The following is a 26401-nucleotide window of genomic DNA, read 5'->3' as shown; positions in this document are numbered from 1 at the left end:
AAACTGGAGTAAACTGGCTTGCAATTTATTGATGCTTTAAGTCTTATTAGAGCAGAGTATTACAGCACATTTCCTGCATTTGTAGAGAACTTGTGAAATGTAGAATGAAACCTACCATTTACATTATGCTTCACATTCAACAGAAAAAAAACACACTACCAAAGTCCATTATGGTTTTGTCTTAAGTACACAAATGCACCAAAGCCAAACATTGACTTTATTTCTTTTTTCCCCATCTTCCTCAGTCACCACAAACATATTAAAGGTAAAAACAAGAAACTTTGTACAAATATGAAAAAGTGTGTCAGTGAATCAGTGATACAGTACAAGAGAGTGGCTTGTTCCTTGCACTCATCAGGAACAGCCTGTGCAGTGAGCGGAGCTGCCTGAGGGGCCTGATGACCACAACCCCACTTCATATAGCACCTTTATTTTTACAGATTAGGGATACAGGTTAGAGGGTAATTTGGGGGTTCAGTGTACCAAGAAGATTTAGTGGAACGGGTTAGATGTAACGTAAGGGATTAGATTGTGGATCAGACGTACGGATGAGGATAAACAGTGGGGATGAAAGTTTTGGTGTAGCTTAGTGTTCGATGTAAGGTAAAATAATCCAAATCAGATTGAATAAAAAAAAAAAATCAGTGTAGTTTACGGGTACAGATAATGTGTAAATAAATGACAGGTAAGACTGTTTTCACACTTAAGGGTTGCTTTTTTTTGTTTGTTTTTTACACCTCCAGACTCCAAAGATTGGTCGGGTTGGGAAGTTGTTTTGGGAGCCGCACGCAATCCAGAAAAGACTATTGATATATAAAACCTTACAATCAGGGGACTAAAGCACTGTATTTAGCTCACATTTAAAATGCATGTATCCTCTTTATTATTATGCTCCTGAATTATCAGCCAAGGGTATTAGGTTCTGGGCTGTATAAGTGGCTGTGTATGTAGTTCAAACATGTAAAGTAAGGTCTTGGTTGTATTGTGAAGGCATGGCTTAGGGGTATTTTGGGGTAAAGAGTGTGAGTATGATCAGTGATCAAAGAGTGAATAGTTATAGAGCAGAATTTGAATATACACAGTCACCAGATTAATAGTTTCTAGATCAATAAACTGTTGCCAGTTTATTATTGTGTTTAGTATAAAATATAGCCCTGTGTAACGTGTTAGGAATTTTTTCAGTGAATAGATTTGAATCAAGTTTTATAAACTTTCAGAGTTTATCACAGTTTGTGGATCACACTTTACTATGTAGCCTGTGAGCTAGCAATTTGAATAACTAGCTATTTTTGGGTGTAGATTTTGGGGTAAAAGGTTAGGGTCATAGGGTTACAGTGTTTGTATGTGTGTATTTGGGGTTCTTCACATTGAGTGGAATGGCCCGGTTAGGGTTCAGCAGCTCTTTAGTGACCTTTGGTTTTACAGGAGAGACAGCAGGCCTTCCTGTAGTACCAGTGTGTGCAGAGCTTTACTTTCAACACCAGCGCACAGTTTGCTGTCGCTTTGTCCTCACAAACATCCTCCGCTAGTTTAGATACAGGGGAAAAAAAAAAAAACATTTAAACATATTTTAGTATAGGTATGCCAATAATGCTGTATATAATATATATCATATAAATACAGTGTGTGCTTAAATTCCAGTATAAAATATATACAGTGTAGGGACGCACTGATCTGAGCTTCAATTCAATTACATTTTATTTGTAATTAAATTTTTTATAGTGCTTTTAACAATGGACATTGTCTCAAAACAGAATTACAGCACATGCATTTATGATGTAAATTTCTTGAGTATTTGACTGACTGATGGACAAGCTGGAGGTTCTTACTTTCATGGGTGCACAAGATGATACAAAGTTCAAATATAGACCACATTCATGAGAATAATTAACATTTTATATCAGTACTAAACGGTGTTTACTGGTTTGATTTTATTATTATTATTATTATTATTATTATTATTATTATTATTATTATTATTATCAGTGTGTTACTGACCGGAAGGTCACGAGTTTAAAACCCTGCACTGCTAAGCTGGCACTGTTGGGCCCTTGAGTAAGGCTTGAACCATCAACAGCTCAGTTGTATAAATTAGATAAATGTAATTTGCTCTGGATAAGAGCGTCTACCGAATGCATTTAAATGTAATGTAAAATGTAACATTGTCCTATTGCAGGATGTGTGTATTGTTATTTCTTTTGTGTGTGTGTTACCTGGTGCCTCAGTAGGACAAGCCTGGACCTCACAGCTCTGTCTGGCTTGAGGTTTCAGCGTGGAATCACAGCTGTGGCCGATCTCCTCTCCCTGGTAACATTTCACTTCTCTCACTCTCACACCACTCCCACATGTCTTACTGCACTGCAATACACACACACACACACACACTCATATTACATGAAAGTTTGTAAAATAGTGCGTTAATCTGGGCTTAAAATTTTCTCAGGGCTGGAGAGAATAACACTGTCAATTCATTTCCATCAGTATCTATAGAGTCCTTATGAAGGATGGAATTACCTTAGTGTATGATGTAGAACTAATCCTGCTTGAATAGGGCTCAAGTTTCAGCTCGTATTGGTCCCTTGAACATATCTCATAACACTTTTTGTCTGATATACATTCATTATACAATGTTCAAAATACATTGTCAATACGGCTCACACCAATTCACTTCTTTAATGCAGAAAAATAAGGGAGAATCATCTCAAGGCACCTCTCATCACTGTTAGCATGAAATACATGCATATTATGTTTATATAAAAATAAGGACAATTCTAACATGTAAAATTCAAAATTCATTAACATATTCAACTTTATCATAGCAACTGCTTTTTCCTGGTCAGGGTCACGGTGCAACAGGAACACTGGACATGAGGTGAATACACACACTGAGTGTGTGCATGGTACATGGTGATGGACCAGTGTCCCATCCAATCACACCTATGGGTAATTAAGAGTAACATATACACCCACATACATGTGTTTATGAGGTCCAAACACAACTATATTTAGATATATTACATGTGGAAATATGTCTGACGTTAATTAGGATGTAGTGTGTAGGGTGTAATGGACAAATTCTCATATAATGACTTCCAAACAGGTCTACTCAAGATCATATTCCTTTATACACACATTCACTGGCATACTTTCTGTGGTCTCAGACAGTCTCTTAAATTAAGTGGTCACTGATCTTAAGACCAAATTTATGAGAAGCTCCAGAGCTCCTGTATGTTTGTCCATGACAGAGCTGGACTCAATTTTGACAGTAGCAGAGAGAAAGACACTTGACAGATTGCTGTCCATTCAGGACAACACCCACCACTCTCTGCACAGCATATTCACCAGGCAGAGGAGTGTGTTCAGTGGCAGACTGCTGTCTCGGTCATGCTCCACTACTACACTGAGGAACTATTTTGTCCTTCTGGACAGCAGACTGTACAACATCTGTCAGGTATAGCAGGGTGGAAACATACAAACTGAGGAGTGCCTTAGTACAGTTTATCATCTGTATTCACTTGTCCTTACTTGCCTATTATAAATAAATAAATAACTTTTTTGGGGGTAATGTACTGTGTTGATAATCTTATTTCTCTGTACGTATGTTGCTACTGAATGCATAAATTTAATCTGGGATCAATGAAGTATGTATGTATGTATGTATGTACTGTATGTATGTCAGTATAATTTGAAGTACAGTGGTGAGCAGCACATAGGTGTGGTAGTTGTAGTTACCTGAGACCAGGAGGTGGTAAACCATTTGGAACAAGGCCTCTCGAAGCACGCGGCTGTCTCCTCAGGTTTGGGTGAATGATCACACACGTGTTCAGTAAACTCCTTAAACACACCAGCTTCAAGTCCGGCACACACCACCTGCCTGTTCTTTACCCCACGCCCACACGTCACGTTACACTGCAACACATTTAGAAAGCGATCACTCACAAACATGTTTACACACTACTGCACTATGAAAATCCGTGTACTCCATCACCCGTTCAGGTCAAATGAATTCCAGACTTCTTATTGTTGTTGGCTGCATCTCACATAGTACACACGTTCCTCACATGCAACTCGCTCAATTCTTTAAGCACAAACCCAGCAGTAAAAAAATAATTCATACAATGTAAATAATGAACATAAAATTACAATATGCATCTTATTATTGTTGGCAAAGTTTTAAAATTTTACCTTATTTTCTTACCTAAAACTGTTCATCCTTATTGTAACACTCAAGTCTAAGATACTGAGATCAGAGAAGGTCACAAAATAACATGTTTTACAACCAGGAATACAAGAAAATCCCTTCAGGACTGAAGCTTTCCTTCTGTTTCCCCATAGCACGTGTACATGATTTTTTTACATGGTTTATGTGAAAATCGCTTCACTACAAATATACATCTAAAAAAACATCCTTTATAGGAAAAAATTCAAATTATGGAAATCAGTTGTAGTGATGGTTTAGTATAGTAAAATAACTTCAATATTTCAATAATACTCATAATAATAACTTCAATAATAAATTCAATACTTAACTGCAACACATTAAATGAAAACCAAAGTTTTTTCACGTGGCTGTAGCAAAATAAACTGATTTTTAATAAATCAGAATTTTGTTTGCATCAAAGAGCCATCATGTGAAGAGATGCAAATGACATCTTAAATATATAATAATCACTGATGTTTATTTACCTGTTCCCACTCCTGCTCTACCCAGTGTGCAGGGCAGTTTGCGGCCCCACACGGCTGCACTGTGAGGGGCTTCAGCTCCCGATCGCAGTGACCATCAGAGATCACCTTTCCATTCCCGCTCTTACACACCACGTAACGCATCATGCGGCCTTCCCCACACGGCCCTGAGCACTTAGACAGGGAGATCAAACACAGCCATGCAAGAGGCAGAGAAAAGATTACGAGTTTGTATTGAAAAGGGGAAAAAAAAAAACAACATCTTTACAAAAGTAACATGACTAACTCTTAATTAAAACAAAATTACTCATCCAACACACTGTTAATATGTCTAATGTAATCACTTCTAAAGTCTGGCCTACAGACAGTCAGTATTGTGTGTGGTTTCAGAGCTAAAAATAATTGATTCTGGGTTTAAGATGGCTGCTTCTCTTTTCTTCTCGTCCACATAAACGTGAGACTCAGGTACGAGGTGCTGCTCAAAGAAGGTAGTGACTGGGATGAAGCTACCATAGCAAGCTTCAGACACCAAACAACAGTTAGTTAAGTAAATGTCTTTAGTGTTACACATACTCAAATGTACAGTATAACATATTGCTGTTAGCTGACCCTAAGGCTCACATGACTGACTACATCTGACCTAAGGGGAAATAGCTTTTTAAACAGTCCTTCTTGGTCACATAGGTCTGTTTATTCACTCCTACAATACACTTTAGCTCTTGTCCTCAAAAGATTTCCTTCTGTGTCAAGAATGAGTGGTCTTCAGTAAAAGCAGTTAGAGTGATGTGTGTGTTGTCCCACATGTAAACACTCACCGGTCCCCAGTCTGAAACAATCCACCTGCGGTCACATGCCGGTCCGTCACACTCCCTCTGATTAATAGGACGTGTGGACTCGTTACACAGATGAGCATCCATGGAGCACCGCACCTCCCTGCTCCTCACACCCTGACGGCCACACCGTGCTGAGCACTACACACACACACACACACACACACACACACACACACACACACACACACACAGAGTTCTAGCCCTGAACCCCCGAACCATATATTCAGATTCCAGTCTTTAACCTGAAATGGCTAAAATACGTTCTGTAATTAATAAATATTACTGTTATAGAAATCCACATTCTCCATTTCCAAACAGAACAGGAAATGCACATATCACTGGAGTTAAACAAACCAGCTTCATGTATTTACTTACCTCAGACCAGTCCGACACCTCCCACTGAGGGCCGCAGGATTTGTTCCTGCAGGATTTGCGTGCCATGGGCTTGTGCAGTTCAGCAGCGTAGCACAAATCATCATACACAGAGCTGTCGAAGCCTGGTGCCATCATCTTCCAGCAGCGCACTGTTCGAAACTGAAATCCCTCGCCACATGTCCGAGAACACTCGCTCCAACGGCTCGTCTCCCACCTACCACACACAAACAGTGTTATATCTTTTACCTCTTATATACACGTGTGTGTGAGTGTATATATACATATGTGTGTATATAAAAAAAAATAGTGTGTCATAAAACATTAAAATTGCCAGATCCATATAGTGTTACAAATGTAATTGCTGTAAATTTGTACTTGTACTAAATTAGTGGTGGTGCCGATATCAGTGTCCCAGGTTGTATCCTGGGCTCAGGTTACTGTTTTTATGGAGTTTTTGTGCATGTTCTAAATGTTTCTGCAAGGGGTTTCCTCCAGATTCTCTGGTTTCCTCCCTCCATACCAGCACGTTGACTGGCTATATGAACTTGCCCCGAGGTATGGCAGTGTGAGATGATGGTTACAGACAGGTGTGTGAGCTCTCTGACCTGGGTGGACACTCTCTGCCTGTGCAGAACTCGTACGTGGGCTCAGGTCGAGTCAAAGCATCACAGTAACTCTCATCAACCTCAGAACCATCATATCTTACACACAAGGCATATGCTGTGCTGATACCTAGAGAGAGAGCGAGAGAGCGAGAAACATTTTTTTTCTTATTTCTCTTGGGGAGGATGAATAATTCTACTACATTACTCAGTTTAGATCACATCTGATTTCATACATCTAAGAAATATGTGGAACCTTTTTTGTTCTACTCTAGCTAGCTAAGAAATGATATACAAACAAAATCTTGAATGGTCTATTTTATTCAACAAACTGTCAAACTGTCATTTCTATTACTGGCAATATAGGGTGAGATCCTGAAATCCCAAGTGTGTACTGCTCCTTGTTAAAGAACTTGCTTTAACTTTCTTCAGATTATATTTATTTAAATTAATTAGAAGAGTTAGCAGTTTCTTGGCATGTTGCTAGTAAACCTGAATATCATCATTCATATTGTGTGTTATAAAATCTTGTGTTTATTATTAAAAAAAAAATCGAACTGAACGGAATTGAATGCTGTTAAATAAATTAATATCTAGTTTCAGATACTGAAAATCCCACTTGTGCCTACTAGTGATACTTTCCTAACAGTTAGACAGCTAGCTATTTGGGGTGGATTATTTATGTTTCCAAAGGTCATAAAATCCAAGAGAGTTGAAGGAAGGTAAAAATGTACTTGTGAGGGAAAATAGAGCTAGTCTATCATATCTTCTGTCTTGATTAAATTAATAGACATGTAATGGACAATAGTGCTTTCCTGACTTTTGTCTAAAAACATCTGTAAAACTGCCAGCTTTAGAAAGCCATTATTTATTTTAGAACACTTTACATGTCTTTGTTGTTGCCAACTTTATGCCAGTGGCTTGGGGTGCATGTTTGTGTGTTGGTTCATAATTGCACCTGTGGTACAAGTTGAACTGCAGGGTGCAAACGCAGATACCTTCCATCTGTACAAGCCTGCCAGGTTGGCGTTGTGGTCGAGAGACACTACCTCAAATTCATTGCTGCAGCAGCGAGAGGGAGAGAGCGAAAGAGAGAGCGCAACAGTGAGAGAAGGACAGAGAGAGAGAGAGAGAGGCATTGGCAAATGAGGGGAATCATCACTAACAGAGAACTTTAGTTCAATCGTTTGTGTTCTTTATACATCAGTATCTCTCTCCCTCTATTTCACTCTGTACTAACCCTCGCTCCCCATCTCAAACCTCCCCACCCACACTGTTCTTTTCTCCTTCCCCTCCTCAGTCCCTCTGGCTGACCTGTCAGTGAGTGGGAGGTGCTCTGGTGCCCCCTGTTGGAGCGGAAGGAGCTGTGCTCTGTGCTGTGAGGTGCTGTTCGTCTCAGGTTTAAACTCGGGCTGTCTCTGGCTCGTCGTGTGGATCTGCAGCACGAGGCGGTTCTTCACTGGGGAGCTGGAGTTCAGCTTCAGCGTGGAGCAGTCTGAGACAGATGTGCTCTCTACACAAGGCTGCAACTTGTACAGCTTGCTCTTCATACTCTTTGCCATGGGCTGTGTCTCGTTAGTCACACTGGACGAGTCGCCTTCTACCAGGTTAAATTTGGAGCCTGAAAGGGGTCAAGAGAGCTTCCTGTTCATGTACTGAATATAGATCACAAGCCCCACATTAACTGTTTCTTTAGTTCTGTGGTGGCATATCTATCTCACAATAGATCCACTACCTTAATGTGGCTGAAGTATAGCCTAACTGTAGTAACAGTTAATTCCCAGGAGATACATGGGAAAAGCTCCACATAATGTAGTGTAAGTAATGTAAATATGGTGAAGCTTTCTATTAGCAGATATTTATTTAGCAGTTATGGAAGGAAGCTCAGGGCCACTGCCTTCAAACAGCTAAAGGTAAAGTTTTTCCTTTTATTTTTAACAAGCTTGACTTTTTTTTGGTCTGTTTTAGAAAAAAACAAAAAGGAAACAGTTTATAGCTGCTATGATAATGGGAACTTATTTCATGGACGTTCCAAAAAAATTTAAGGTAAATATGTATCTACTGTATAAGTATGTATATGTAATTTTGTATGTATCATGACTTAAACATTGTAAAATTGGCTCTCACCAAATCCAGCCAGTTTTCCCAGCTCGTTACGCAGAACCTCTCCTGATGCTGTTATTCGCAGCATTTCAGGATTTTCTGTGAGGTTACAAGGAGGTTGATGCTCCCACTGAACATCTCCATGTGCCTCCATGTTCCCCTTATGATCCAGAGGAGCACTCTGGTTCTTCACCTCCTCACTCTTTTCATTGCGAACCTCTACCTCGTTCCCAGTGATGGGGAGCTGCGAATAGGAAGCGTTGGCCATCATGCTGCCCAGTGGAGGCTGTTCCTGGGTGGACGATGCTGGTGTGGAGGACACACGAGGCACCGTGTACTCGTATGTGATGTGAGGCATCTTTCCGTTAAGGTTGTAATACTTTATACAAAGACAAAGAAAAAAGAAAAAAAGTGTAACTATTAATAATTTACATCATGATAATTTGCCCAAGCTTGAAGAATGGATTACAAAACTATGACAAAATATACTAGGAAAACAATACATGTTAAATATATCACGCGTATCTATAGAAATGATGGATTATTTGCATATTTAATTACATGACCTGAGTGTGATTTGGCTTTTTGCGAGCTCACATCAGAATTTCATCAATGACCAAATAAGGAACATGAAATTCTACTCAGACTACAATTTCTACAGCAGCCATTTGTAAAGCAAAACACAGAACATCAAAATAAATATGTTTACACACACAAAAACAATGTTATTCTGTGTATTCCTTTAGGAGGCCAATTGAAACTTTAGGGAACGTTTACTCAAACATAACAGCATGCAGTTTGTAACCTCTGAAGGTTTTTTGTTCATGTTTGAAATTCAAAATTCAGTTTAGAGGAGATGTGAACACAACGCTGTATCTAAATGCAAACCAACAACATAGTTATCTATCCAACTAATGCTAGGTTAGCAGGCTACACTCACTAATGTTATGTGTTATGTTGTTAGCTAATAGTAACCACATGGATGTGAGAAAATTAAAAAGAATATGTTTAGAAGAAAATTAATGGTTCTATCAGGAGCAGTACATACCTATATACCTACCATGACGTTCAGGCCCTGCTGCGTAGGACCCTGGGCCATGATGTACTCAAAGCCATCTGAGAAGAGGTTCACTGGCCTCCGGTACTTAAACACTGTTCCTGCTATGGGGAAGTTGCGTGGGTTGTCAATTACTGTGTTGCCATTAAAGAAGAAGTGGCCGGCTTCATCAGACAGAGCTAAATGGGACAGTATGACCAAAATGAGTCCACAAAAACTCAGCTTCTAATTAAACTGATATTAATTTGTTCTCTAGACAACGATGAAGCTTACACAACAAAGCCTACTATGTCTTAATATGTCTTAAGCTTATTTCACGTGAGCCTAATTGTAAAATTTGTTAATGCAGTGAGACTAAGGTTTCATTTTCTTCACAATTTAGTCTTGGCCAATTACCCTCCACCACTTAGGTCTCCCCCATCATATGCCATCTACCAATCCGGGAGCATGAAGGATATGATGTGCTTCATCCCGAGATACATGTAGCATCTTTCTGAACGTCTCACAGAATGGTGTAGAACACTCAGAGGAAAATAGCTATTCACATACATGACTGTGAGTGGTGGCTGTGATTGAACAAAGAATACATATGCCACCCATCCTGCGCCATTATTCTCTTTTTCACAACCAATGATTGTTTGGAATCATATGGATATGATTGTCACCTGGTATCCTATACCATCACTCTCCCTACCCTACCTAAAACTTCCTCTCACCCCCTCGCTTTTACCCACCGCAACCTTCACTCTGTCTCCCCTTCTTCTGTAGCTTCTGGCACTCTTTCTTCTCTTCCTGATCCTGAGTCTTTTTCCTCACTACCCTTGGACTCAGCCACAGATACTTTCCTCTCATCTCTTTCCTCAACTATGGACTTCCTCTGCCCTATGTCCACTAAACCCAAGAAAACTTCTTGTTCTGCTCCTTGGCTTTCAGATGTGCTGCGCAACAATCGAAGAGAGCTAAGATCATCAGAGAGAAAGTGGAAGAAATCACAACTTGATGCAGATCTTGATTCTTACCGAACACTTCTTGCCTACTTCAAGTTCTCCTCAGATGTGACTTCTGCCAAGACTTCCTTCTACAAGGAAAAGTTTGAAGCTTCCTCACACGACCCTCGTAAATTCCACAACATCATCTCTTCTCTGCTCAACCCCCCGGCCCCTCCTTCTTCATCCTCCCTGACTGTAGAAGACTTTGCTTCTTTCTACCAGGAGAAGATTGAGGAAATCTCCCGGACCTTCACTTCAGCCCCGACTGCACTTACAACTCAGAGTATGGATTCCCCTAAACCTTCATTGTCGCATTTCTCAACTGTAGCAGCAGAAGAGATTTTACAACTCATCCAGTCCTGCAATCCTACCACCTGCCCATTGGATCCACTCCCTTCCACTATGCTCCAGACCATCTCGCAAGACTTTCTGCCCTTCATTGCCACTATCATCAATAGATCCATAGCATCTGGTCAGGTACCAACGACTTTCAAGAGAGCAAGGGTTATTCCCATCCTAAAGAAACCTGCTCTGGATCCATCAGACATCAGTAACTACAGACCGGTATCACTTCTCTCGTTTCTTTCAAAAATTCTTGAACGCATTGTCTATAATCAACTGTCTGTCTATCTCTCACATAACAACCTCCAAGACCCCAACCAGTCTGGCTTTAAAGCAGCTCATTCCACAGAGACAGCCCTTTTGGATGTCTCTGAGAAACTACATGCTGCTAGATCAGCCAAACTGTCATCCGTCCTTATCCTCCTTGACCTTTCAGCAGCATTTGATACGGTCAACCACAAGACTCTCTTGTCCACCCTCAGGAGTCTTGGGATTTGCGGATCAGCTTGGGAATGGTTAGATTCCTACCTGGAAGGACGCTCATATCAGGTAAATGTCTCCATGCAGACTCTCCACTGGTGTCAAACAGGGCTCAGTACTTGGTCCTCTTCTTTTCTCTCTGTATACTCACTCTCTTGGTGAAGTTATTTCCTCACATGGGTTATCTTACCACTGCTACGCTGATGATACACAACTTATCTTCTCTTTCCCACCCTCAGATACCACAGCTTCTGATCGGATCTCAGCATGTCTGGCAGAAATTTCATCATGGATGACTGCTCATCAGTTAAAGCTCAATCCTAGCAAAACTGAACTGCTGTTCATTCCAGGTAATTCATCCCCAGGTCATGATCTTGCTATATCCTTGCACAATGATCTGATCTCCCCTTCAGCCACAGCTCGCAACCTTGGGGTAACCATGGACAATCAACTGTCCTTTTCCTCTCATGTTGCTAATGTGACTCGCTCATGTCGGTTTCTTCTCTACAACATTAGAAGGATTCGACCATTTCTGTCCACACAGGCTGCTCAGGTACTTGTTCAGTCTCTTGTCATTTCTAGACTGGATTACTACAACACACTGCTGGCAGGTCTACCTATGAACGCAATCTGTCCTCTGCAAATGATCCAAAATGCAGCTGCCCAGCTTGTTGTCAACCTGCCAAAGTTCTCGCATACCACCCCGCTGCTGCGATCCCTCCACTGGCTTCTGGTAGCTGCACGCATCAGAAAACACTGATGCTGGCCTACAAAGCCAAAAATGGACCAGCTCCCTCTTACCTAAAAGCCCTCATCACTCCTTGCACTTTACACCGCACCCTCCGATCTACCAGCACTGCTCGACTGGTTCCACCATCTCACAGGGTAAGAGGCAAGTATACTACAAGACTCTTCTCTGTTCTGGCACCAAGGTGGTGGAATGAACTTCCCCTAGGGGTCCGGACAGCTGAGTCACTGGCTATTTTCAAGCGGCGGTTGAAGACCTACTTTTTCAGGAAACACTTCAACTAGCACTTCTTTCCTTATCGTTTGCATTTAAAAAAAAAAACACAACCTTTGACACTTTTTCATTGTAACTTTGAACAAATGTTTTAAACTCATGGTATCCTAAGTATGTAACCTAGTGAGCCAGCATTACTGTATTCAATGTTAGAGATTTAAGCACTTATGTACATTGCTCTGGATAAGGGCGTCTGCCAAATGCTGTAAATGTAAATTTGGACTTCTGATCTTCAAACCATAGACAGAGTCTGCTGTTACATAACTGAAATACAAACTGTCTCAGACTAGTCTAAAGACTCTAAAGCATCAATTTAGATGCAGTACAATAAAACAATATTTACTTGTACATTGTGTGTTTGATTGTATAACTCATGTACTCTGTGTGCTCTCTCTCTTCTACTATCATTCTGGATTAATGAAGATTTTACCCAAGATGTTTTCAGTCTTTCGACGCTCCACGATCTGGATGTCCGTGGCTCCAACAGGTATGTTGGTTATGAAGGCGTAGCCTGACGAATCATAGAAAATACTGAAGATTTCAAACAAGTCCTGGCATTTAAGACTAACTACAGAATCAGCTTCATGGTGAAAAACTCTTTTAGTCCAATATATAGTGTAAATGTAATGATTTCATTTAATGGTCAGTTTACAAATGACAAGCGTTGTAAAAGGATTCTGAATTTTATAATGCTATTTAAAAGGATGGTTATGGTGCATTTGGATGGAAAACGAGCGCCCTTGAAAAAGAACCTTAACCCTGAACCGCTCAGCTCTGAGCTCAGATTGTACTTGGGCCAGCTTGTAAGCTGTTTTGGATAGCAGCAACAGCCAAATGAATAGATGTCGGACTGAAAAAGGGCATTAACGTTTCAGACGACGAGAGTTCCTAGAACAAATTTAAGCACACAATAAGTACTATATTACTCAGAAACTCAAACTACAGTAAAAACGCTGCAACCACATAACCAGTCCCAGTGTGTGGTCATTAAAAGAAACCTTATTTTAAAATTCTCTTAGTTCTGCATTATTTTAATGTAAAAATCTTGTGTTCTGAACTAATAGGCCATTAGAAAATTTGTGGCCTCTTAGTGGTAGTATAAGATATACCTAACTGTGTGATCCCTTTCCGGTAAGATCCTGAGATCCGGTAGCATGTGTCACCGCTTCCACCACAGATGCCACATTTGTCTACAGATTTACTAGAGTACAGTTTCCCATCACACCCCACCACCTGTATATGGACAGAGAAACAAAGCTAGTATGGGCATGGAGTCAAGCGAATTATTTTCAATAAACAAGGATAATATATAACCTTACTCACAGGAGTGCATGGATACAGTACCATGTTGTTTTTAGGTATTCATCAATAGTGATACCAAAATAAGTAATCTATCTGGTATTAAACATAACTGAGTTCCACAGTGTGTCTGATCAATTATGTTCGTTTCTGCTAGTAATGAACTACTGCTGTTACGATGTTGGAGATGTTACAGCACTAAACAGCATCTGTGATAGCAAGTACAAGGTCAGGCAACCTAAAGGTCCAGTGCAGTATCGCCGAGTGCTGCTTAAAAATGTGTCATGAACTACATTTTGACTTGCATACAAAGTGTAGACTGTTGCGTGTGTGTGTGTTTGGGTCTGTGTCTCAGTGCTCGAAGAACTGAAAGTGCTCTTACAGAGTATGTAAAAGATGAAAACATAGACAAAAGTAAAATAAAAAATAAAATTAAATAAAAAAATGATAAACAAACTAAAAAAAATCAATTGAGGGAAGAGAGTAACACTGAATGGTGTTGCATTCTAAAAGTAGAAGTAGTGTGTAACCTGGCACTGGCCCTCGATACAGACACCCTTGTAGACACCATTCCTGCAAAAGGTCCCGTCGTGTGCCGGAACCAATAGCTGTCTTTCTCCCGTGGTGGTGGTGCACTGCAGGTCACACGGCTTGCTGGAAATGCTGATGTAATCATCTGGACAGGACATGACATAATTAACGCTGTTAAATCTTTAGACCCTGGAGAGTTCTGCTGGAGATTGAAATTAGTCATTGTATCACAGAAAGGCCTCTTTTGTTCCTTAGAGGCCATGGGATTCGGAAATAAACCCAAACGCCCATCTATGAGATGTGAGACTATGGAACAGCTGTCTTTGGGCCAAGAATGGAAGATTTGAGATGTCTAAAAACAGGGACACACTTTTCAACTGAACATAGAAGAGCAATGGAAAGCTAAGGCCTGTCTTATCCTAACAAGCTTCTGGTGACTTCAGGCTGTCATGAAGGTAAAGGTGAGGAGAAATATCTGGCAGAATCTGGTAGGAGCTCCGAGTGCTTATGACACCCTCCTGTTCTGTTAGTTCATGGTGTCCTAACACCTTATCAAGTGTTTGCTTCACACCTGTCATCTTCTCACCTGTCTGTAATAGACTCCTACATTCTACTCGTTCAAATTTCAGTCACTTTGGCAGATACTTCTCTCCAAGGTGTTTTAAAATACATGTGATTTGAGCAGATGACAGTTAAGGGTCTTGCTCGAGGACTCAACATTGACAGAAGTCTGAAGCCCTGACTTACCACTAAAGCCAATTAAAAAGATAATTTCTTATGTTTTTAGATTTTTTTTGTCATTTTTAATTAGCTTTCATAGGACTCTATATGTATAAATGTTTCTGAGCAGTGTTGCTCAGTGTTTGAAACTAAACGTCATGATATACGTCTTGTATCAATAATTGTGTAAAGTTTGGCAGAGTTTCTAGTATAATTGGGTTCTAAGGCCAAGCTAACCCTTAACCATTAAATCCCTTTGTTATAGCAATGAACACTGAGGAAATAAAACATCTGAAATCTCCTTCATACGCATAGAACCAAAAAGGTGTATTAACCTGGATAGAGGGGAACCCACTCGTAGTGTTTCCGGCTGAAGGCTTTGGAGTTGAACTGGGAGCACTGGTGCTGTTTGAAACCGATTCTGCTGTTGGGGCAGGGCTGGGCAATAAATACACAGATAATTACACAGTTCGCCCAGCAGGCAGCATGGCAAGCAGCTTGCACGTATTACAGCATTAAACTAACATGTCAGAATGCATGTGTATTTCTGCCAGCTTTGGCAAGAACACAGTTCACACAGTTTCTCCTTATCCTTTAATTACACTCAGCCCTACTTCAGGGATTCCAAATCACGTAAAATACACCCATAAATTGCTCCGTACCTGGTTAGTACACAATTGATACCGCTTAGGCGATCCAGCACAGAAGGAACTGTTAATGTTGTGTGTGGTGGTGAGCCTAAAAGAGAACAGAGAAATGTTTTATTTTTTTTTTTTAAGTCAAATATAATGTAAACATAATAAAATGGCAAACCTTGAAGCCTAATTGATCATGATAAAGTATGGCTTAGGATGAGTAAATTTAGCTATTTCATTGCATTTATATAGACTAAAGGAAAGATAGTAAGTTGCAGGTTAGGGTTTTAAAAATATAACAAAATAACTAACAATAACATTAAAAATAATAAAAAATATTAAACATTAAAAATAATTAAAAATAATGTTAATTATTCTCTGTGGTTATGTTAATCACATAAAATCACTTACAAATGTTAGCCTGGTGCTTTGGCACGTGTTAGTTTGTAATGTAATTTAGTTTAAAATGTATGCCATGGTTTTCACAGTCACCAAGTCTCAACCCAAGTGAACATTTTGGAGCGATGTTTTAGACAGGGTTTTCCATTACCATTATCAAAACACCCCCTGAGGGTATACTTTTTAGAAGAAAGGTTCCCATCTCTCTGTTCCTACAAGTCATTGGAACTGTACTAATGTTTCTGTTTCTGGCAACTCAAAGAAATTTATTGACAATTTTTTTTTACTTTAATTTGTCTCACACGTTATACCGAAAGCCTTACAACCTTTCTCACTCATGATGTAATTGCACTTCAGGATAGTAAGTATGTGCAGATATTCATGACAGATTTATAATATTTTTTTTATTTGAACTCAACAGTCTACAATAAAGTTTCACACTAAAAGATAATCCTTTATTCGTCCCACAGCAGGGAAATTTGCAGTTTTACTATTTTGCAATATGTAGCATTAAATCATTTTTATAATTCCCTCCAGAACTAAATCCATCCTTAATTTATTCGCTAGCCTCCATGCCATCTTGCATTAGACACTCTGTATCAGATGCATGTTACGCTTCTCCTCTCATGAGAGACTACCTGGCTTACACATGTGCAACTTTCCCAGGCTTGTTCACCCCTTTCAGCCCACTCCAGATGGGCCTCCTCCTCATCTTTCTGTTACAACACTGAGATCCCCCTTCCCAGCATGTACACACACATACACACACTCACTCTCACACAAGGGAGTGCTAATGGGGGCCAGCTGGCTTAGCTCAACATGAGCCCTTATCGGCAGAGAAATCTTCCTAAAGCGGCCGCCCATTTGCTCTAAAAGGCCTTTTATAAGTATGTTTGTCTGGTCAGAATTGATAGTGTCATGTGGGCCAGTGATTTAGTTAATTAATGATCCATAGGCATACCATTTCTCTCATCTCGGGGGTTAAAAGAGGAGAAATCTCTTCTTTCTTGCCAACAAACCTTTTTTTTGGTCTTTTACAGTCTGCAAAGGCGTTTTTTGGTGTCTGAAGTTTAAAGGAAATCAAACTGGAAGAATATTATCATCTGAATATCTTCTAATGTACACTTCCATCCACAACTTCTAACAATGCTTCTGTGATTGTGTTGAAGAAAGTATTTCCAGCTTTGCAACATTTAAATCAATTGACACAGACAGATCCCAGCCATCCATCTAACCGTTTTCTGCAGCCCTTATTGTACACAGGGTCACAGGGAACCTAAGGCTGTCCCAGAGGACACAAGGCACAAGGTGGGGACTGGGTGTAAACCAATCACAGGGCAAAATCACACACACTACAGCAATTTACAGACTCTATTCTAGTCTTTAGACTACAGGAGGAAACTGGAGTACCTGGAGGAAACTCCTGAAGCATGGGAAAAAAATAGCAAAGGGCAAGGTGGGAATCAAGCCGCAACCCTGGAGGAATAAAGCAAGCATCCTAACCACTAGGCCACCGTGCCCCCACATTGGGATTTTCAGACATATTTCAGTCCAAAAAAGAGCATTAACAGTTACCAAGCCTCATTTTAACAAATGTGCAGAGATAAGTACTTTCCAGGGGATCTGAGTCAACCACAGGGACACAAACCAATCATGGGGACGTTCCTGTATGGATGTGTTCAGCTGCCTCAGGATGTTCTGTAACATGAGCAGAGGTTCAAAAAGATGTGCAGCAGGTTTCGCACATCACAGAGGAAGCACATGCTAGCTCTCACCATTCCTGGTAAGTATAAGTGCAAGTGCTGTGATATTGTATTGTATAGTGTGAGTGAATAGTCTGTAGAGTCTGTTTTTATAATGTGCATAAATATATAAAGGCTACTTCATGCAAATGTGAATGAATTGTCTGTTTGCAACAAATAACACATTAGACAGCACTAAAGCATTAACCAATTTACACCTATGGCTTTTATGAAGTGCCTTTTGGGCTCAAGCTTCTGTTTTAACCGCATTTAAATCCACACCAGCTGTGACACACACCCAGACACCCTGCTGTGTATTTCTATGTATACATGCATAACGTGTAAACTCAAATCTGGCTGAAGCAGTTAATGAAAATGATGAATACATGATAATCCTTGGTTTTAAACGAATGCAGATGTTTCACTGTTGGCATTTAAAAAAACAAGAATTGAATACACACTTATTTTTTTTCTTTTTCTTTTTTAAATCCTGTATAATAAAATGTAATGACAGTGGGGGCACGGTGGCTTAGTGGTTAGCACATTCGCCTCACATCTCCAGGGTTGGGGGTTCGATTCCCGCCTCCACCTTGTGTGTGTGGTGTTTGCATGTTCTCCCCGTGCCTCGGGGGTTTTCTCCGGGTACTCCGGTTTTCGTCCCCCGGTCCAAAGACATGCATGGTAGGTTGATTGGGATCTCTGGAAAATTGTCTGGTGTGTGTGTGTGTGTGTGTGTGTGTGTGTGTGCCCTGCGATGGGTTGGCACTCCGTCCAGGGTGTATCCTGCCTTGACGCCTGAGATAGGCACAGGCTCCCCGTGACCCGAGGTAGTTCGGATAAGCGGTAGAAAATGAGTGAGTGAGTGTACTGACAGTGAAAACAGAAGAAATAGTTGCTGTAGGTTCTGCCAGTCAGCTGGTTATTTTTACCACCAAATATCGATATAAGTGAGCCCTGTACATGAACATACGTCTGACAAATGCATTTCGGTGCACTAGTCACACTTTGTTCTATGAGGAATGAAGGGAATTAATTGACAGTATTGAGCATTGAAGAAGGGTATTGAGTGTAAATTGCAGCATTACTCTCCACCAAATCACTTAAGATATTTCCTTAAACAGTCTGTACAATCTCCTGTCTTACTGAACTGAATTCTGATAAAATTTGGATAGGCAAGACTGTCAAATAACAAATCTACAATCAAAAATAGCTGGTATAATTAGTAACGAAGGAACAAATAGTTTTACATTTTTTCACATTTGATATATACTTAGCTCATCTATGGAAAAAAGAGGCTCTGTACTCATTAATACTCAGTTTAAGTTCAATAACTTTTACACACAAGTCAGCATCTTCAATAAATGTCAGGATCATTTTAGGAAATGTTGTATTCCAACTTTAAACTAGTGTAAATAGTGGTAAACTGAAGACAGCTCTGGAAGAGAGAGAAGATCGTTATAAAGCCTGAGGTAACAAAACGTAATTGCATTGAACTTTCTGGGCCATTTAATCCAAAACAAAATGGAGTTTTAACCAACAGGCTTTGATGGGTGATGCTAGCCAGGGTAAGGCGAAGGTTCACGAAAGGGACAGATGGATGGAGGGGTAACAAGCCTTGCACAGCTAATTAGCAAGTTCAGTTTAAGGGGAGGTTAGATCGGAGGGTGCTTTTTCCAAGGACTGCGCGTCAGTTGCCCAAGTATGAGTGGTCAAAACATCCTCCTCGTTAACTCTCCTTCCCCTCACAGCTCTGTTTATTACATGTAGCATAAGTGAAATATTCAAGTTTGATAAAACGGCCCTGAAACTGGCAGAGATTTAAGTTAGAAAAAAAAAGTAAACGAGGACACAGTGAAGCAATGAAATGTACGTCCGCTGTTAATGTGTTTAACTAGATGTCTAACCTCTGCTGCAGACAGTGGCGCTCCTGTGAGCGAACGCCTCCTCCGCATGTCCAGCTGCAGGTCGACCAGCTACTCCATTCACCCCACCACTGTGCCACTTCATCCGGGTGGAGCTCCTCTGTCCCCTCCCTGCTGTCCTGGCCCAGGGATACAGAGAGAGAGAAAGAGAGAAAGGAAGAGACAGAGAGACAGGGAAGGTGAATAAGAGAGACAGGTAGCATTTTTACCCTTAAAACCCAGGACGATTATTGGCCTACCCTTAATGCTGATGTTCAAACTTCAAATGGTATTTTACTGGAATGTACACAAATGCATTTGCCAAAGTCCATTTGCACAATAAGTACAAGCATTTTTCCACACATATGTTTCACATCGTTTGAGACTAAAGAATGATTTGCTAATAATTGATCAGCTTATATAATGCTTTTCTTATCAGTACAAATCACCCACACCTTACTACATAACAGTGTCCAAACTGCTCTCACATCACCACTGGAATTGGTAGTAAATGTCTGAGAATGAATGGTGGCAGAAACTGGTGCTAGCTCTTCAGAAACCTGCTACATTTCACAACAAACAATGCAGTTGTGAATAATCTTCTACAAAATGGAAACCTCAAAATTCTGGACATTGAAAAGGATCTAATGGGTGGTAGAAAAAAACATTATCTGGCTGCAATTATGAGGGTGTTATATAGGGATATAATTAATTATGTAATAAAAAATAATGTTCATAATAAAAAATAAAAAATCTTCGCTGAATTCAGGGGTTGGTTAACCTCCTGACAAAACTAATATAGCATCATGTTATATTCATAAAGAACTAAAAAGCCAAATGCAATTCTATGGCTCAGACGCTGCAGTGGGATTTCGACATTCAACACACAGGGTTTGAGGAGGATGGCTGAAATGTAAACTCAATCACGGGTTTCAAAACAACACCTCTCCTTCAGAGCTCAGCAAAGCTGTGGGAGACAAACACCAGACCCTTGTAGAGGCAAACATAGTCCTCCTGCACTTGTCCTGCAACACCCCAGGGCAAAACTCAACAATTACCAGCTGGCTTCTAGGAAACACGGCTTAGAGAGATGGTCTCAGGTGAGCTATAGTGGATTTACTGTAGATGCAGATGAGTTGAGATCTGGTACAGAGCAATGCAACAAAAAATGATACTCTACAGCGTGAATATACAGTGAGAAAGAGGTCCTTGAGGACTTTTTTCTTCAAGAGAGCCTCAGAATTTGTCTCTATAAACTACTTAATTTAATAGAATCATTACTTAGGTTAATCATCCATGCACTTTCTTTTATAACAGAATCGCTGCTAAATCACTAACAGGTACTGCTAGACTGTGCAAATACATAAAACTGTACATCACCAAACATTGTATTATGCTTTGTTAAAAATATATATATTTATATTTCCCCAGTTTATTCTTCTGCATTGCCTTTGGGCTTTGCATCTTCCTTTTTTTTCAATATTTATTCATCCTTTTTCTGTACTTTTGCTCTGTTTTATGCAAGATGCCCTTCTGGGCTCCAGGACTGGTACTAAGTGTTAACCCCTTAGTGGCTAGGTTGGTTACTTGCCCAGGAAATCGAGGCCGGTGGGAGCACGCGGTCCTGCTGCTGAAAGAGTCATCCTTATTTTCCCCTGTATCACTCATTGTAAAAACAGGGTCGCTAGGAGCCTAACCAAGTGGACTTGAACTTCAAGGCAGGGGAAACCCTAAACACGGTGCCAACGCATCACAGGGCACAAGAACACAGACTGTAAGAGATGCCAATACAGTACAGTAAAATACAGGTCTTTGGACTGGGGAGGAAACCAGAAAACCCAGAGGAAACCACAAAAAACACAAGGAGATCATGCAAATTCTGCAGAGGTGGGAATTGAATCCCCAACTTTGGCAGTACAATGAACATGTACTAACCACTAAGCCACCATATCCTCCCTTTCCCTTCAACATGTTAAAATATATTAACATGTTCTGTTTGCATATGTGCCTCCAAAAGACTGGGAATTTCATGCAATCTTTCAATCATCCTAGAATTTTAACTCTAGCTGCAAAGCTCATGTAACTCAAGTAACACTTTCCTAATTAATATTAATCCGTTAATTAAAAGTTAAAACATTTCCATATTGGTTAGATTCTCCAACAATCTATAACCATTATATGTTGTTAATGTCTTTATGCAGAACCAGAAGAACAAAGTAAACAAGTACGTGAGAAAGAGAGATGGACGGAGAGAGAACCTAGAACCTTTGAGATCAAAATGAAAGCAGAACTGATAAAGGAAGACAAAAAAGTCAAAAGTAAAGTAGATGAATAATGACCAAAGAGTTTGCTCCATCTCTCTTCAGAGGCCCTGAATGACTCAGAAACATGAAAAGACCAACGACTGCAGACAAATTATACTGTCCTGTTATACTATCCTGTCTGTCGTCTAGACGGAGAGATAATCACACTTCCTAATTCCCAAACCTGCACTTTAATGTTTTCAGCACGACGCTGGACAAATCTCTCTTGAATGAAGGAAAAGACTATTGTAGTGCTGACTGAACAGCAGCTTTCCTCGTAGCAGCTCGAGTGGAAAGCTTGGGAGAGTGGGATCCTGTTCTGTACACAACCATGCTCATTGCCTTATGCACAACCATGTTCATTGCCTTATCTTTTATCTCTTGTAAGTGAAGAGATAAAAGATAAGGCAATGAACATCCTCACAACAAATAAGAAACAGCTGAGCAACAAAAACATAGCAGTTAAGAGTGTTAAATCTCATTATATTCACTCAGTTTATGAGATTTTACTCAGGATTTGGAAATGCATTGTATTATCATAAATGTATTGTGTGTTGGAGATAATTCACAATTTATGAAATGAAAATGTTTAGATAAGATGATGGCTATAGGTGCCATTTCACTTGTATATGTAGAGATGTTAGCACCCATTCAAACATGTTATTTATTATTATTTAATAACAGCACATTATTTATGCCAGTAATGCAGTGAAGATTCAGTTTTTAAGTAAAAAACAAATGCACATTTGATAAATTCACAAAAATTTTAGATTAGGCAACAACTTCAGCTTCAGCATCAGTGCTGTTTTAGCCAAGAAGGCAATTGTTGGCCTTTGAGCAAGGCCTTTATGCCTCCACTGGATATATTTATCTCTCACCCTTCCTTGCCTCTCATTCTGTACCTCTCCCTGTGTGAATGTCTGCCTCCCTACTGTTTCTCTGTGTCTTTTTCTCTTTGTCTCTCAAATATTGCTTTTACAAGATAATAGCTAAGAACTCACATGTAATTTGTTACAAAGTACAAGGACACATCTGCCCCAGTCAATGAAATCTCACATAAGAGAAAAAAAGACACCCCTCATTCCATCACAACCCCCATCCCCCCTCAGCCTCAGGACCTTAATGCATGTCCAAACAAGAATTTGCATGCCCATATGTTTTGTGTCTCAATAGCTTTTGGATGTTTATATCCTAAATAGGCGGAGAGACCGTACAAAGGTCTTCTCTACAGACATGTCTTTGTGTATTTGTGTGTGCGCATGTGTGTGTGCGTGTGTGGGGCAAGTTTATAAAGCAGGGGCTCCCCAAAAAGGTAACAAAACGTAGCAGTATAATCGTAAAGATCCACTTCATTTTGCAAGCCTGTTCAGTCTTAATGCGATCATAAATTCAATCGCTACAACTACTTCAAAGGAAAGATCTCTGCTGAAATACTTTAATATGTTTTTGCTTAAATATTTTGTTGATACATTTAGCAATTTTGGTGCTTATTTGTTGGTTAGTGCTGTATTTATTTTTAATTTTTATAAGAAGTTAATGGTAGTGTGCAGCTTTAATGTTATGTGGACATTTCTAGTGCAATAGCATCCATCCATCTATCCATTCTCTACACCGCCTATCCTACTGGGTCACAGGGAACCCAGGAGACTCAGAGCACAAGGCAGGGTACACCATAGTCAGGATGTCTGTCTATTGCAGAGTAACGCAGTAAACTATGGCATTTAACAGAAGAAACATTCCCAAAATGTTGACAAACAATTTTTCTAATTGGTCCTAAAGGGGTTAAAAGTGTTTGACTCAGATCTCAGATCAGCTTTTACCTTGCTGGAGTCCTTGTCAAATAATCTACTACTGCAATCAAGGTGTCATCTTCAAATAAATCACACACCTTCACTTACATCAATTTAAATCTTGTCCATATCTTTATTACTTCCTGCCTCATCTACTGCAATGTTCTTTCTACTGCATCAAAACAATCTCCAGATTACAGAACATCCAGAATTCAAATGACAGACCTCTCACTTACGCTAAACATTCTGATTACATTTCAGCCACACGTTTAATAACACCAGTTTGTACAGTATTCAATACAAAACACTCCTTCTCACCTACAAAGCCTTACATGACTATGCCTCGGGTTATCTGAATGAACTGTTACTTCGCCGGTACAACCCCCATCCGTGTATTAAGGTCATCTGGCTCCAGTTTACTCACAATCCTTACATTCAGACTTTCCTCATTGGCATGGCGGCAGGTCTTTAAGTGTTGCTAAACTCAAATTATTTAATGCGCTTCCACATAGGCTTGGAGAAATCTCATGTATTTTCAGCTCCTCCTTCAAAACACATCGCTTCACTCAGTGCTGTCACTCTCTTGATTGTCGCAGAGTAGCTACAGCTTTTTTCACATAATATTTTATCACCTCATTGATACATATGTTGTTATTATTATTACCACCGTCCATCTATCCTTTCTCTTCCTGCTTATCTTATTGGGTCACAGGGTACCTGGAGTCTATCTCAGGAGGCTCAGGGCACAAGGTAGAGTACACCATGGACAGGATGACAGGCTACCTCAGGGCACAATCATGCAAACACTCACACAACCATTCACACAATATAGACAATTTAGAGATGCCAATCAGCCTACAAAGCATGTCTTTGATCTGTGGGATGAAACCGGAGTACCCAGAGAAAGACCCCTAGGCACAGGGAGAACATGAAAACTCCACACACACATACAGTATGAGGCAGGAATCATACTGTACCACAATCCTGGAGGTGTTAGGCAAACGTGTTAACGACCATGCCTACTACTACTATGATGACTATAATAATAATAATAATAATAATAATAATAATAATAATAATAATAATAATAATGGGACTGATGTTTCTGGACACATTAAAGGTTCTCATACTGTCCAAAGGGATGCTTACCTAGGCAAGTTCCTCTTCAATGGAACATAGGGAAGCTGACAATATTTCTTTTATAATATATAAAATAATTTTAGAAAATTGATAACTATTACTTTTTTATTATTTTACTCTACAGTCCTGTAGCACTATTACACCAAGCCATATGGACTTGTACTATAATCATATTCAAAATATTTTGCAGATATTACAGTTTCAGTTATCTTAAAGTAATCCTGCAAAACATTTGAATGACTTCGCTAGACTACACTAGAACACTAGGACTACCAGGGTATATTTTTGCGCTTTTCTGGTATGGAAATGCAGGTATGGAAATGCAAACCCCAAATAAATAAATAAATAAATAAATAAATGAAAAAAAATGATTTAATAAAAAAAAAAAAAAAATTAGGAAAAAAAATAAAAAAGAGCTCACTAAAAGTTTGAACCCTTAAAAGTGTTTCCTTTTAGTAGTTTCATTATAGTCTTAAACCCACTGCACCAAAAGGCGTCTCTAATAGAATTCAGCCTGAACAACTTCGGAAATTCCACAGAGAGCTGAAGACTCCAGCTGGGCTTTGATCTCCCTGCACACAGTCGCACAAAACGAATAGAAAAGAGCTGAGTTTGGTCAAACTTCTGCTTTCTTCTGAGAAGTTTGGAAGCTTCTTTCTGCAAAGCACCGATCTGCTTCTTCCCCTGTTTCCGCGCAAACAAACCGGCTTTTTGCGCACATCTGCAGGCGGGTTCATTTAAAGCATTTGATGTGGTATATTTACCTTAATGCTGAACGCTGCGGCTTTATCAAATGTCCTCATGTTGAAGAAAAGGCAGTGAATGAGCGTTTGTAAGAATGCTGTGGTCCAGAGGCAGTGCATGGTTCATGTGAGAGAGGGGAGTCCTCGCCCCCTGGTCTTAAAACACCGCCAGCAACACAAGGAGAACCAATGATGGGCATCACGATTCACTTTACTGAATCGATTCTTTAACACATTCTAGTCTAGAGGAATCGAAGCCCGTTTGAGTGATTCGTTTATTTAACCAATTATTATTATTATTATTATTATTATTATTATTATTATTATTATTATTATTATTATTTGTTATTATACTTTTTTTTAGGACAATCTAGTTTTCAATTGTTAAAAATAGATCAAATAAAAATAATATAAACATTAAAAAAAACTTCAGTTAAATTCAAAATCATTCTGCTTTGTAGAAATGATCCATTTAAATGACATTTTTAACATTTCACATAAATAGAATCGGACGCTTTCTCTCATACATGATGAACATTTGAACAAAATAGTTCAAACCGATATAAACAAAGTGCTAATCTGTGTGATATCACATGGTAAACATAATCTGGTAATCTGTCATCAAATCAAAGCGAAACAGCCTGAACTCTTGTTTATTTTCTTTATTCATCTTCAGGAACCATTTCGTCTTGATAAGGGTCACAGTGAATCTG

General features: G+C 39.6%; 1 protein-coding gene across 1 annotated transcript; it reads right to left on the bottom strand.

Moving 5' to 3' along the window:
- Positions 1–235: 235 nt before the first annotated feature.
- Positions 236–25850, bottom strand: si:ch211-267e7.3 (ADAMTS-like protein 2). The gene is made up of 18 exons (XM_060888130.1): positions 25710–25850; positions 19716–19852; positions 15698–15773; positions 15371–15473; positions 14315–14460; positions 13595–13718; positions 12916–12996; positions 9657–9832; positions 8621–8975; positions 7808–8114; positions 7452–7555; positions 6497–6623; positions 5892–6105; positions 5499–5654; positions 4687–4857; positions 3733–3909; positions 2214–2358; positions 236–1525 (listed from the first exon to the last, which is right to left on the bottom strand). Exons 1-18 carry the CDS (start codon positions 25806–25808, stop codon positions 1404–1406), a joined length of 2820 nt encoding a protein of 939 aa, XP_060744113.1. The 5' UTR covers positions 25809–25850; the 3' UTR covers positions 236–1403.
- Between the last annotated feature and the right edge of the window lie 551 nt (positions 25851–26401).

This window comes from Tachysurus vachellii, chromosome 15 (assembly GCF_030014155.1).
Source record: "Tachysurus vachellii isolate PV-2020 chromosome 15, HZAU_Pvac_v1, whole genome shotgun sequence".
In the NCBI taxonomy this organism is placed as follows: Eukaryota; Metazoa; Chordata; class Actinopteri; order Siluriformes; family Bagridae; genus Tachysurus; species Tachysurus vachellii.
This window is presented reverse-complemented; position numbering and strand designations above follow the sequence as displayed.